This window comes from Pyrus communis, chromosome 15, assembly GCF_041283825.1.
Source record: "Pyrus communis isolate YQ-2024b chromosome 15, ASM4128382v1, whole genome shotgun sequence".
Lineage (NCBI taxonomy): Eukaryota > Viridiplantae > Streptophyta > Magnoliopsida > Rosales > Rosaceae > Pyrus > Pyrus communis.
The window spans coordinates 26,794,423-26,807,738 of record NC_142579.1 but is presented as its reverse complement, the minus strand read 5'-3'; the positions used below and the strand labels follow the sequence as shown (position 1 = coordinate 26,807,738).

General features: G+C 38.8%; 3 protein-coding genes and 1 non-coding gene across 13 annotated transcripts; 2 read left to right on the top strand and 2 right to left on the bottom strand.

Moving 5' to 3' along the window:
- The first annotated feature begins 201 nt into the window (after positions 1–201).
- On the top strand, positions 202–3,779 carry LOC137734516 (putative serine protease EDA2). 2 transcript variants are annotated; one of them, XM_088686330.1, is made up of 12 exons: positions 202–627; positions 725–880; positions 970–1,152; positions 1,275–1,391; positions 1,505–1,558; positions 1,642–1,713; positions 2,015–2,220; positions 2,348–2,442; positions 2,712–2,786; positions 3,014–3,097; positions 3,327–3,425; positions 3,510–3,779. In XM_088686330.1, the coding sequence occupies exons 1-12, from the start codon at positions 298–300 to the stop codon at positions 3,515–3,517; spliced, it is 1,479 nt and encodes a 492-aa protein (XP_088542456.1). In that variant the 5' UTR covers positions 202–297; the 3' UTR covers positions 3,518–3,779. The 2 variants fall into 2 exon arrangements, with proteins under 2 accessions (XP_088542456.1, XP_068329867.2); XM_068473766.2 differs by having other exon boundaries at positions 3,327–3,648.
- A 1,228-nt stretch (positions 3,780–5,007) lies between these two features.
- On the bottom strand, positions 5,008–7,493 carry LOC137734527 (protein CHAPERONE-LIKE PROTEIN OF POR1, chloroplastic). Of its 9 annotated transcripts, none has more exons than XM_088686334.1 (6): positions 7,278–7,493; positions 6,990–7,078; positions 6,712–6,874; positions 6,520–6,623; positions 5,656–6,100; positions 5,008–5,422 (listed from the first exon to the last, which is right to left on the bottom strand). In XM_088686334.1, the coding sequence occupies exons 3-6, from the start codon at positions 6,858–6,860 to the stop codon at positions 5,272–5,274; spliced, it is 849 nt and encodes a 282-aa protein (XP_088542460.1). In that variant the 5' UTR covers positions 6,861–6,874; positions 6,990–7,078; positions 7,278–7,493; the 3' UTR covers positions 5,008–5,271. The 9 variants fall into 9 exon arrangements, with proteins under 9 accessions (XP_088542460.1, XP_088542461.1, XP_068329877.2 ...); XM_088686335.1 differs by having other exon boundaries at positions 6,961–7,078; positions 7,278–7,443; XM_068473776.2 differs by having other exon boundaries at positions 6,520–6,626; positions 6,961–7,078; positions 7,278–7,418.
- Positions 7,494–7,539: 46 nt separating this feature from the next.
- On the top strand, positions 7,540–7,612 carry TRNAE-CUC (transfer RNA glutamic acid (anticodon CUC)). Its single transcript has one exon. It is a non-coding gene; the product is annotated as a tRNA-Glu (tRNA).
- A 423-nt stretch (positions 7,613–8,035) lies between these two features.
- LOC137743157 (PHAF1 protein At3g51130) lies at positions 8,036–12,196 on the bottom strand. Its single transcript, XM_068483053.2, has 15 exons — positions 11,952–12,196; positions 11,488–11,570; positions 11,192–11,266; positions 10,568–10,635; positions 10,390–10,495; positions 10,222–10,282; positions 9,961–10,127; positions 9,651–9,713; positions 9,496–9,543; positions 9,295–9,408; positions 9,092–9,191; positions 8,933–9,006; positions 8,660–8,764; positions 8,369–8,435; positions 8,036–8,220 (listed from the first exon to the last, which is right to left on the bottom strand). Exons 1-14 carry the CDS (start codon positions 12,046–12,048, stop codon positions 8,385–8,387), a joined length of 1,212 nt encoding a protein of 403 aa, XP_068339154.2. The 5' UTR covers positions 12,049–12,196; the 3' UTR covers positions 8,036–8,220; positions 8,369–8,384.
- Between the last annotated feature and the right edge of the window lie 1,120 nt (positions 12,197–13,316).

The window sequence follows — 13,316 nt, the reverse complement described above, 5'->3', positions numbered from 1 at the left end:
ATGATACACAACAAAAAGTGATTCTTGTACAAGCACTTCCAAAAAAGTGATTGATTCCAATTTTTGTTCTTAGTATCCACACGAGACAACAGAATCAGAGTCAGCAGCCCACAAGAAGGCCCACCAAATTTTGGTCTGGTCCCTAATCCCTCCGTAACTGTACAAACCGGCCCCGGTCTAAATAAAACCAAAACAAAATCTAATTAAAATCAAGGACAGTAACGGATTGCTGCACTTGTTTTTTCTGTTGAGACTTTGACAGACCGACCACCGGGGCGTATCAACCACCCGATTCCGATGAAGCGACTTCCGATGAAGACGTCATTTTCGTTCTCATTCTCCTTCTTCTTCACGATGATGCTCTGGGCGCCGCTCTCTTATGGCTTTGTGAATCCCCGAATACTTCTTCAGCTGGAGAGCTCGTCGGGAAGCGGTGGCGGCAAGTACTTGACGAAGGAGGAGCTTTGGTTCGATCAGACAATCGACCACTTCTCTCCGTACGACCGCCGCAAATTCCCGCAGCGATACTACGAATTTCTCGACTACTTTAGACCTTCCGACGGACCCATTTTCCTCAAAATTTGCGGAGAATCGTCGTGCGGCGGCATCTCCAACGACTATCTGAGTGCAAGTCCTTGTTTTTCTTGAAATTTTGTTGTAAAAGTTGTAAATTTGGAAGAAAAATCGAAAATTTTGGAGATTTTATTGAATTGTCTATGTGCAGGTGTTGGCTAAGAAGTTTGGGGCAGCTATCGTTTCTCCCGAGCATCGATACTATGGAAAGAGCTCTCCTTTCAAATCTCATACGACACAGAATTTGAAGTACTTGTCATCCAAGCAAGCGCTTTTCGATTTGGCGGCATTTCGTGAATTTTATCAGGCAAGAAATTGCTGAATTTGCTGCCTTGAATTAAAAAGTTTACCCAACTGAGCTTGGAATTTACTGGCTTTTTTGTTGTGATTGTTTAGAATTGGTTAAATGTGAAGCTGAATAGAACCAAGGGTGACAATCCGTGGTTCGTGTTTGGTGTTTCTTACTCGGGAGCTCTTAGTGCGTGGTTTCGTGTTAAGTTTCCGCATTTGACATGTGGAAGTCTTGCAAGTTCTGCAGTTGTGGAAGCGATTTATGATTTCACTGAATTTGACCAGCAGGTGTCTGATCACTCTGTTAATTTGGCCTTTTTCTCTTTGCCCTTAGGACGAGAATGAAATTGTAGTTTCTGTCTCTACTTTCAATCTTTTTTCGCTTAACTACAATCCCCTCCAAAATGCAGATTGGTGAGTCTGCAGGTCCACAATGTAAAGCTGCACTTCAAGAAACTACTCGCATCGTTGAACAAAGTCTTACATCTAATGGAAAAGCAATAAGGGCGTTGTTTGGTGCAAGCCAGGTTGGAATTTCACACTTTGCACCCACCATTTGTAAATCATGAGTCCAGTTCCCACCGGTGGGAAATTTTTTTTTTTCACTTGTCACTTGCATATTGACCAAGTCTGTGTGCAGCTTGATATTGATGGTGACTTCATGTATTTTCTGGCGGATGCTGCTGTTATAGCGGTAAAAGTTACTTCTTTCTTAGTTTTGTCACTCCGCTTTCAGTTTATCAAATTATTGATGTTTATTTTCTTGACACTTTGCAGTTTCAGTATGGAAATCCCGATAAATTATGCTCACCTCTTGTTCAAGCAAAGACGAATGGAGAGGATTTGGTGGTATGTTTCTCTTCTTTTCATTCCATTTGGTTCTTTAATTGAAGCAAGCTTGTTCCACAGTTGTGTTCTATAATTATCCTCAGTACTAGATTTTTTTTTTGGTCAACATGTTTACAGTAATTGTAGTCTACCTTCCAGTGTCTAAATGAATTACCTGTTATGCACATATATCTCTGTGTTTTAACTTGTAAGAAGTGCCACTAATTCTGGTCCATGGGCTTTTTAAGCTTCGTGAAGTTACCTTTGTTAATTTTCTGTAGTTGTCTAATGTTTCTAATCGAATATAGTAATCTTCTTGCAGGAAGCGTATGCCAAATACGTTAAAGATTTTTACCTTGGTACTTTTGGCGTTGACGTTGATACATATAACCAGAAACACTTGAAGAACACTGCTGTTAGTGAGGGCAGTTCTGATCGGTTGTGGTGGTTCCAAGTTTGTACTGAAGTTGCATATTTTCAGGTGGCGCCTGCAAATGATAGCATCAGGTCTTCAAAAGTTGACACAAGGTATTTTTCTGGAAATGTCTGTTTTATGATACTATTTTGTTTATTATTTCTACTTACCCTTTTCCTGTGTAGTTCAACTTTATAGCTCTTGTATGCATCTCTGATTCATAGTTTTTCATTGTCGCAGATACCATGAAGACCTTTGCAAAAATGTTTTTGGAGACGGCATCTATCCTGACGTTGTTGCAACAAACTTATACTATGGAGGCACAAAAATTGCAGGTAAAAACATTGATCGCTCTTTCCCTATTTATATGTTTTATCTTCCCCGGTTATTATATATCAATTTAAGTAGCATATTTTCTATTTACCATTTCATATTGGCTCTTAACCTTACCCCACCTATCGCCGGAGACTGGTACTTACTAAGAGCATCTGTTTTACTAGTGCAGATATGGCATCGTTTGTTCATTTTCATGTTTTTTCTACATTAAACCACATCAGTGTATCAATCGGTGATTTACATGACCTTACGAAAAATGAATCTGCAGGTTCAAAAATAGTTTTTACAAATGGCTCACAGGATCCCTGGCGTCATGCATCCAAACAAACTTCATCTCCAGATAGTGAGTATCACATTGCTTCGATGAGAAGTTTGATAAATGATATCCTATGCATTGATGTGAAAAATATTCGAACTATGTTGATAGATCTTTCTAAATTCTCGTTTTTTGTATAACTATCAGTGCCTTTGATGAGAAGTTTGATAAATGATATCCTATGCATTGATGTGAAAAATATTCGAACTATGTTGTTAGATCTTTCTAAATTCTCGTTTTTGTATAACTATCAGTGCCTTCGTACGTCATATCTTGCCATAACTGTGGCCATGGAACTGATTTGAGAGGATGCCCTCAGTCTCCTTTAACCCTTGAAGGTATGTATTGTTAGTGTAACTCTGCAACCTTAGTGACACATATTAGCTTCTGATGAAAAGCTTCCCAATTTCGGTGGCCATCAGAAGTTTTCCATGTTTGTAAAGGGCTTTAAGTGTGTCCCTCAAATTAGTTGGAATCCGAACAATATTTTCATGGACGGCGGTGCTTGTTGACCAGTTTTTTGTGCTTGCTATCGTATTTAATTAGAATTTACGACCTGTATTTCAGGCAATTCCCAGAACTGCAGCAACCCTGATGCAGTCAACAAAGTAAGGCAACAAATTGTTGAACACATTGACTTGTGGCTGTCGGAATGCCAAGAAACTGGTAGGAATTACATGTAATATATTTATCTGACGTTGGAACTATGTGTATAACTAATCTTAATCTCACGTTGTACCTTCTCAACAGATGTTTGATTATTAATCTATGACGGATATCCCCGTATGTACACAGATCATGTTCTAGGTATACACTTGTTCTCTTCTTCCTCGTGTACATAGCAAGACAATCCATTGAAACATTACAAGCACGTACGCTTCTTTTTTTTTTTTTTTTATATCGATGCTTTTGTTCATAATCCACATTTGGGTTCATTCAAAACCGCTTTGGTAATCCGTTGTATTGATCTTATGATGCTTATTCCATGTTGAATGGAAAATATGCGACATTTTATTTTTACATCTTCAATGATTCGTAGTTTTACATTTTTGCCCATCTTGGCCTCTTCTTCCTCCTCCTCTTGGTCCAACGAATCTAACGGTGTTGTTTTCATTGTTTTGGTCCATCCTCCTCCGTTCTATCGTTCTCGACCTTCATACGTTTGAGGAAATTGACGAGGCCATGAAGAGCAACGTCAACGTATGAGCTCCTGAGCAACCCTGGTGAGGGCTGACCTCTGTTCTCTATCAACCCTTCAATTTCTCCAGAGGTAGTTGTCGTTACTGTCACGAACACCAAGGTTGTTAGCGGCTAAGATGTTGAACCCAGTCGGAGTGCAATGCGACATGTGAATGTGCACGTTCATTTGACCCGGACGCAACAATGCCTGGTCAAGATGGTCCTTGGTGGTTCGTGGTGAAGTTCGGTAGCCCTGAGAGTGTCAACTGCAATCGACTCATAAAAGATGCAAACGAGTACTGAACTTGTCGTTAAGGCTGTTGATACGTCATTTGCTCCTCCTCGAATTGCCGCTTCTGCATTTCCAGACTGCAATCGATATCCTCCATCACCAAAGTCGCCGTAAACACTAGTGAGCTCCAAGTCACACACATCGAACTTGACTTAATTTGTCATGGCCGCGGTCAAGCTCGATTTTCCAGTGCCTGGAGGACCATCCAGTAAGGGCTGATCTTGGTCCGGTGGTAGAGCTCAGCAGCGTCATAGACTTGGTTTGGGGACATGCCAGAGTGCTTGTCAATATCGAGAGTGAGGTGGGAGGAGAGTCAGAGTGGAGCTGGTGAGGGACGAGTTCGTTGGCCATGGAGAGGACAAGCATCGTGGAGGCTGCGAAGGAGGCGTCAGCAGAGAAGATGTTGGATGCTGCGCTGGGTGCCTCTTTGAGAGTAAACACTGGTCAACTCTCTGTGTTAGACTCTAAAAACTACTACACATACATGTTGCACAAGCCGAATAGCTAATAAGTTAAATATGTCATTCGGTTGAATGCAAAGCATGCCAACTCGTTGACCGAACTCGGTTGGTGAGTAAATCAATGCGGTGCTGGTGTCGAATGCGTTGATGACTTCTTTTATCTGAGCGATCACAACCTAGAAAAGTTTGGATGCGTCACTAGGTCTCTTCAAAATTCCAATTATCTGCCTTTTTATGCCTTTAAGGACGCAGTTCTCAACCAAATTCAAATTCTCTGCCTTGACCAGTTGACCCTTGATATATACTTTGCGCTCCATTTATATCGAAACGAAAATAATTGACTGATTAATAATAATTAACAAAAACAAAGAAACAAAAGGTCAATTTCTTAAACCGATCGGCTCCTTCATCTACTTTTACACCCTTTCTCCGAATGACATAAAATACCTCTCTTGTCCTACAATTTGCCAGATTTATCAGCACCGTCTCGATGAAGGAAACGTTTGTGCATGAGCTAAATCTCGGAGACAATCGGTGGTTTCCACTCCAACAAAATTGAGGTGCGTTGCAAGAACAGAAATTACTTCAGGTATGTCGACGAGACCCAGAGTAGCACATAGGTTATCAATGACGTTGTCACCTCGAAACTCCTTGGTCCTTTCAGTAGAGGTGGAACCACAGACACCATCAAGAAGGTTCCCAAGAGCCACGACAAAGCAAATGATCCAGCACTGCACCAAAGCAAACACTTCAATCAAACCTTTTGCACTATTGCCACATTTTCAGGTTTGGACGCAGGGACTCGAAACACGGACTTAAAATTTGGAGGGAAAACTTTGGTAGGGTTTTTCAAGAGCGCCGATGACCATAAAGTATAATAAAGAATAGTTTCAGTTGCCCTATATGGAGAAAATCATACAGAGCCATACAAAATACGGTGATTAAACAGAAATTATCTACGTACCTGTAGAGAAAAGCTCGTAACTTGCTCTTAAGCCTGTCATATACAAAGTAAATGGTAACCAACAAGGAAAGGGCTACTTGAAGAGTCGGACCTTCTTCGGTTGGAAATAGAACAGTGAGAGCTGCAAGCACTACAAATGCAATTGACGTTTTTATAATGAATTTTGTGGACGGAGTTCGGAACCTATTTCTCACAGCCTGCACAACACGGGACTGATTGACTTCCCTGTACTTTTTCTTAAAGTCAATTTTTGGATTCTTCCTGTCGTAGAACTGCTGCATGATTATTTTATCATGGGCTGATTCAATTGCATCCACACTTGGTTTGTGACCTGCATACTGTCGGATAAGGAAGTTCCTTGCACCCTGAATCTCATCTTCCGAAGCATCCCTGCTTATTCCAAGTCGTTTGTATGGGTCCCTCACATTAATCCTAGGAAAGATAGCTTTACTTGCAAAGGCAGTGAAGAAGAAAACAGTTCAGAGAAATAAAGATGCTGATTCGTTACAATCTCTAAAAGTGAATCAGGTCAATGGTAATTTATCAAATTAAGAGGGTTGAACGAAATACATCTAACCTAACCAAGCTACTGGTGTTAAGACTCCTACAAATACACCTAACTGTTTTGGTTCAACTTGGTTACGAAGTTTAGACACATCAAAGGCTGTAATCAAATGCACCAGCTGAACGGTTGTTAAGAATCCTTCATGTTAAGTTCTACATTCCAATTTTCTTAGTTTTGTGCAATAAGGACCAGCCTGTTCAAGCTTGAAGGAAGTTATACACAAGCACTCATACATATTCAACAACATCCAAAAGTAAATGACAATACAACAGCCCCCAGAAAAATAAGATGAAAATTACCAGTTGGTTCATTGGACATATCGCCATAGGATGCATCCATGGCAAGCTTGATCAGATGTGTTTTCCGCGCGCTCAACCCTTGTGCAAAACCAGTCCAATAACTTCTGCTTGATTTTAGAAAGAAAACAAATAAACAAACCAAGCTGGCAACCACACTACTTTATATAATAACTCATACTGCCATTGCTGTACCTTTCCACACGAAGTAGCTCATTCTTTCCTGCAGGCTTCCAACGGTGAGGAAAATTTGAAACCTGCCCACGTAGTGAACCAGAACTGCATGCTGGAATTTGGAAGCAGCATCTGGAGGGACTACCAGTCAGTCCCGAAACAGAAGTCATATGGGGAGTACTCTCTGTCGAAACAAAGAAACAGAATCAAATATACTGCATCAAGAAAAATGGTTCATTTCTGGATAACCACTGAATCATTATAACTGACAATTTATGGTGATATTCCGGAGCACAAACCCAACAAGGCAATGCCAGGAAAATGCAATTGAATCCCAATTGGCTGCCCAAATCCCAATTTTCTTGACTTGTGATGGTTTTACCTGGAACTGAAATTTGCAGTAAATTCGAGAGAAGTTTACTTGTGGGTTTTTAACAACTGCAAAGTTAATCCATTTATTTTGTTTTTATGAAGAAATTGGAGTTTTTATGAAGAAATTGGACTCACAGACTACGATAGTTCTGAGCCGGCAAAGAAACTTATAGCAGAAAAAAGGGTGAAAAAAATTGAGAAAAAATTTAGCATACCTGATGGCGGATGGTGAAAGATGAAGGGGCTGGAGATGGCGTTGTTGATTGGGTTTTGGCGGTGGACTGTGGCGGCAGCAACAGCGTCGTTGCCGTCTGCAGCGGATAGGAGAGGCGCGGAGAGAGGAGAAGAGAAGGCTAAACAGGCTAAAACCCTCCTAATCCTTCCGCGCTGCCGAAAACCAAGGAAGGTGCTAGACTGCAAGTCGCTTTGGCTTGTTGTGTGCGTACAAAATTAATTATTAAACGAGAGAACATCAAATCCGTTGTAGTCTAGTTGGTCAGGATATTCGGCTCTCACCCGAAAGACCCGGGTTCAAGTCCCGGCAACGGAATGTAACGTTTTTAAACCCTCTTTTTATCTTTTTTTTTTTTTTTTTTTTTAAGGGAGTTTATAAATGTAAAAAGTAACAACTTCAGTGTCTTCCCCTCCTTTCCGACTTGCTCCAATGGAGCCAAGGTCGAAACGATTAAGAAAAAAAAAAATCAGTTGTTCGTTGATGACGAATTCCTCAAAAAATTTAGATTTAGTCCATTTTCCGACTTTTAAGACATCAAAGAATTTAGCTTATACACATGCGAGGAAGATGCACAAAATGGAAGATGAGTTTTTCCTCCTTTCACACGATGTGAAAGTCTCGTGCATGGTTTTGAATGAGGAAGATACTCAGACTAGTTCAAAAATAGAAAGCGGATTTGGTTACGAGAAATCTGAAGCTGTCGACCAACTGTGAACACCATCATACAATCTGGGGACGTGCACAACAAACTTCCATTTAAACAGTCACAGACACAAGATACAGAATACTTACATGTTTTTACAGTACCAGATTATTCTGTACAAACTTAACAAATACAACTGTACAATTGTTGAGCCCGGCCAAGCTGACATCTACAAAAAGTATTTGCCGCTTTCACCATCTGTTGAAGTGCCATCATCCAACTGCCGAAAGAAAACCAAAACAGTGAACCAAGAAATACATTTCAACCGGCAGATGAAAGCAATTGACAAGCATTGTTGATGATCATCTCAAAGATGGGATATAATGTTTGCCCATGTGTACAAAAACATGATATTGCTAAAAGAGTACCTTATTTGCAATATAATCACGACGACTGGAAAAGAGTCACAGTGGCAATGTAACCATTCTTCATCACCTGTTGATTATCAACATAATATTTATTAGTAATCCCGTGCACAACCATAACACACAGGTGGAATAAACCCAACTTGGGCGATAAAATATCAACTTTAATTACAACATTGCACAACAAAGGAAGCCTGCATAAAATATCAACTTCAATTACAACATGCTTTTCCCCATTATTGCAAAGGGGATAGAAAAAATAAGCAACGACGATTCAAGCATTCATCAACTCACCTCAAATGCAGCATTTTGATAACCATATACAAAAGTAGATCCAAACGGATTGCTTGTAGAACCTTGAGTCTGGATAGCAGCTCGGCCACAGTCCCCGAGGAATTCCTACAAAAAGTAATCTTTTGTTACTACCATCACCCCAATCAGGATCAACATACACCGAAAGGAATACACTGATGAAAGATGCTATAAATGAGAAAGTCCCCACTGTCGGAGAACAATGGAAAAAAGTACATACGTAACAGTTTGAGAAACGGCCAAGAGAAAGCTTACCTTCACTTGCTCCCACTTTGTGCTTGCTGTAATCCTATGTTTGCAGTTATTGACATCCTGATAAGAACCCCCTACTGCAAGGATTAATTAATGTTATATCAGTTTGTGAATTGTGAGTCGCAGATCCAACTGGAAACTTCGAATCAGAAATGGACTTACAATCAGAAGCAAATATGACAAAATTGCACTTTATGTACGAGTTGAAATCTGCATGGCCAGGATAGTTTGTATGCAAAACAAACTTCTTGATTTTATGAGTCTGGAGACAAACAAAAAGAAAAGTGATCTGTGAACTTCCGAATACAAACATTACCATGGAAAACATCTTGATTGTACATTAACAACCAGAAATAAGTCAATACCTGCCCATCAAATAAAATGTCCAACCCACGGGTAAAGTAATTGTAGAAATAATCGCCACAAAGAGTTGTCCGTGGGCGCGTGTCCAAGCCAGAATGAATAACCATTTGGTCTACCTACAAAGCAAACAGAATCAACAATCATCAACGTGATAAAATGCAATCAGAAAAGCATACACTGCTTAGACATGACATCAGCAGTACCTGCTTTTGATGTATCCCACAAGGACGACCCAATTCAGTCCAAACATCCTGTAAAATAGGAAGGTATTAAACAGGACAGACAACAGAGCAATGGTAGAAATGCCCAGCCATAAACAAAGACTAACTAGAACTCATTGCAGGAGAACAACACTTGCCTGAGGTGATGCACCAAAAGGAATATTCTGACCACCAACAGCAAAGTATAATTCTTCCCCTAGCTGGATAAAATAAAAACTGAACTGAATCACATCCAAGAACTACAGTCGCCAATGTCAAACAACTTCACTGACAGAATTTACTTCAGTAACATAAGGGGCCAATAGTAAACCACTAAGGAAGCAACAAAGCAAAAGCCTTTGATCCTTCTTCAAATCCTGATTTAAATTCTCCATGAAGCCCCTCATTCTAATAGAAAATAAACAAACCATTGAAATGCTGCCGTGAAGATGGAGAAAGAAGTCCAACCTTAACATGCACCTCTTCCATATAGAGGCTGCCAACAGGTAGTGGAGGAGCGGAAGCCTTATCCATTAAGGACCCCACACCAACTTTTTTATCTGTAGAACTATCGTATATGGAGACGCGGCATGTCACTGGTGTGGTTCCATCTGGAAACTCTAATGGTAATTCCGCTTTAATAATCAAAAGCAAATAAAGATCAAGTAATTAGTGCTTGCAAACTCTTTGAAGCAAGAAACTATTAAGTAAACACTGTCAGTAAAATACCTTCTCTATCTAGGCAGCAATCTGTATACTGGCTCGGAATTGGAAAAGCAAAGGAAAGCCCCTACCATAGTCATGATTGGAAAATACATTAAACAGATTCCAATTTGTAAGATGATTCATAAGTAGATAAAAATAAAGAAATATAAAGATCAAGTTAAATTTACTTACTGGGTAAAACAGAGTGTAGACACCTCTATCCTTGTCATAAATTCCAGGGAAAGTTGGCCCAAATAGTGCATATACAGCTACAAAAGTTGCTAGAGTGGATGGTCCACTGAAAGTAGAGACAAAATTCAATAGTATGCCCCATTGTATATAATAGAAAGTCTCAAGTAAAGTAACTCACCCAATCAAAGAATTGGCATAGCGCATTTGAAGTCGTTTTATATCAAATATTTCAACAAGGCGTAGCCTCTGCACCAAAATTTCAAATCAACCAGCCATATCATAACAGGAGGTAGTTATAGATATTACAACCCAACAGGAATACCAATCATGTACAAATTCACCAGTCATTTTAAATAGGATAGCCCAGATACGACAATCAAAAGCATAGCCGTATAACACGCTAAAGAAAATAATAGCTGAAGATAATGGCTATCTGCCAGTGTTTCATGGACCACCCATGGCATTCCACTTTTACATCCCACAGGCATTTTTCTTTTGTACCAAATACCAATGAAGGTAACTTTCAACACAAGCTATTAGCTACTACAACCATTAATATAACAAAATCCGGTCAAGTATTTATGCATTTTCTTTAAATAGTAACAATTTTAATTGATGAGTAAATACCACAAGCCACAGTTCCAAGGCCAATACTTAATAGATGCATAATCCTCGGGATCATATATTTATGCGGAGTCAGAGCAAACAAAACATCACAACCTATGTGAAAACAATTTTTTGATACGCAAAGAAACAAGGCACGTGCACCAAAGAGAACAAATTAGGCGTAGCAAAAACAAACCTGTGACCAAGGATCAAAGCGAAGATGAAAACCATGATCTGGAAAGCTGATAACGATATCCAACTTAAGGGGCTCCTGCATGGGAGAAGAACGGTAATCAGTTCTCGTTACAACTTCTGGTTATTTAATTACATGCACTTTACGAATCATTTAGCCATTTGATTCAGTCCGTGAAACATGTACATACGTCCAAGATTAAAAAAAGAAAAAAAAGAAAAACGGAAATCCTACAAAATATGCGTCTACGTTATACTACAAAGGCCATAATGATATACAACTTAGTAAACTGATCCAACCTCATCATAATACTTCACATGGACAACGTCGTAAATGTTAGGCTCCTGCTCTATCTGAGCAAATGCTTCGCATATCGGCATTCCTGTAACAAACATTTCAATCAATGATTCAACTCCGAAAATTCACCAAGCTGCTGTTCTAACACCAACGAATTTATTTCAAAAACGAACACATGCAAAATCAATCATCCATATCCAATCTCTACACCATCAACTTGACTCTAAAAATCCCAAAAAAAAAAAAAAACAACTCCTCAAATTTAACCAAGATTTAACCTACACAGTTATCAATCAGCTGACAAATATGGTAAAGTTTAAATTTTTACAGAGATGAATCGCTCGCAAATAATGCAATTCAAATTTCAATTTCACAAATAATTCTTACTCTTAGGTCGAAGAAACGAACAATTTCGAATCAGTTCTACAATTATCAAGGAAAAATTGAGAAATTAACTGGCGATTACCGATGGTGAAGGGTCCGATTCCGAGGCCGGGTCGTAGATCGAGGACGATGGCGCCCATGGCGGTGCCTTCGCAGCGGCGTCGAGGTCTCTGCAACATAACTACTGGTTCGAGAAGATGACGGTATTAGGCGACGATGGTGGACTCCGTTACTTTCGCGAAAGGAACCGCACAGGTGTTGATTGCTTAAATACGCGAAAAACGCTTCGATGTGAATGCTTTGCCTCGCTGCGTACGAAACGTCCCCGCTCAGCATTATTGGGCCCGGTATCTCCCTGTGTTCGGTTCGTCTATTTTTTTTTCTTTTTTCTTTTTTCCTCGTTAATATTTTGTGGTTTTTTTTCCCCAACTATTTTGTGTTTTTGTTAGAATAATATAGTTTTTCTTTTACATTTGTCAAAATAAGTGGGAACTAACCAGTGTTAAAATATTTGCGAAATTGTTGATATTTTTGTCAAAATATTTGAAAGTTAAGGATCAATATGAAAATGTGGGGTAAAATGCAAACTTCAACCTATATCAGCAAGATATAGAAAATTTAATAAATATCGATATTTACCGATTCCCCACATAATTTTTTTCAAAACTCATTTCAGATAGCGAACGTTTGAATTTTTTATGAGAATTTTTTTTCGAATTTCGACTAAATTTGAATGAGTTGATATACCTACTACATTGCAAATTTCCATGAAGGCAACCAATATCGATATATTCATTTATATTTTCATAAATTTGCATATCGATATTTAAACACTAGAGTTATCTATCTATACTTCTTATTAATGAAATAATCTTTCAATCTCTTTATCAACCAAAAACTAAGAAGTAAATACTTGTTATACCATTTCATGTATAACTAAATGTAAAATATCAAAAATAAAACATAAAAATTAACGTAATTTCGCACAACAAAAATTTTACATTTTTTTCTTCCGTCACTAATAAGCATGTCTTTAATTTATTAAAATAAAAATAAAAACCCCTTTCTCCACTCCCACCTTTTACTCTCTCTCCCTCCTTCACATTTCCCCCCAATTCTCTATCTTCCATAAATTTGTTTTTTCTCTTGAAATCTTTTACATTCACGCGCGGCTTCATCTAAGTTAATATTATGATTGGAAGATAGCTATTGATTTTTTATTTGGTGACAATTGAAATTTGGAGATGTAGATCAAACTTAGGATCTCGAGTGCAAATTAAATGATCTTAACTACTTGAGATACAAGTTGTCGATTTTTTTTAAAAGTTTCTATCTCTTTATGATGGAGATAACAAAAATTTTAACTTGGAACATTTCTAACATTAGAAGAGAAAGAAGAGTTAGAGAATCGACATTTTAAGTTAAAATGCGATTTGATTTAAAATAA

Bases quoted from the DNA above. Each gene is read 5' to 3' on its own strand.
- LOC137743157 (XM_068483053.2), bottom strand. From the start codon at position 12,048: ATGTTGCAGAGACCTCGACGCCGCTGCGAAGGCACCGCCATGGGCGCC. The intron at 10,128-10,221 runs GTATTTTACTGA...TGATTATTAAAG, and splicing joins TTGCTGCCTAGATAGAGAAG to CGGAATTACCATTAGAGTTT. The intron at 9,192-9,294 runs GTATTGACTTAT...GTTTGTCTCCAG, and splicing joins ACATTTTATTTGATGGGCAG to ACTCATAAAATCAAGAAGTT.
- LOC137734516 (XM_068473766.2), top strand. From the start codon at position 298: ATGAAGCGACTTCCGATGAAGACGTCATTTTCGTTCTCATTCTCCTTC. The intron at 881-969 runs GCAAGAAATTGC...GTGATTGTTTAG, and splicing joins CATTTCGTGAATTTTATCAG to AATTGGTTAAATGTGAAGCT. The intron at 1,153-1,274 runs GTGTCTGATCAC...TCCAAAATGCAG, and splicing joins TCACTGAATTTGACCAGCAG to ATTGGTGAGTCTGCAGGTCC.
- LOC137734527 (XM_088686336.1), bottom strand. From the start codon at position 6,860: ATGACTTCTGTTTCGGGACTGACTGGTAGTCCCTCCAGATGCTGCTTC. The intron at 6,627-6,711 runs GTACAGCAATGG...TCTAAAATCAAG, and splicing joins GAGCTACTTCGTGTGGAAAG to CAGAAGTTATTGGACTGGTT. The intron at 5,423-5,655 runs GTACGTAGATAA...GCTTTGGTGCAG, and splicing joins TTACGAGCTTTTCTCTACAG to TGCTGGATCATTTGCTTTGT.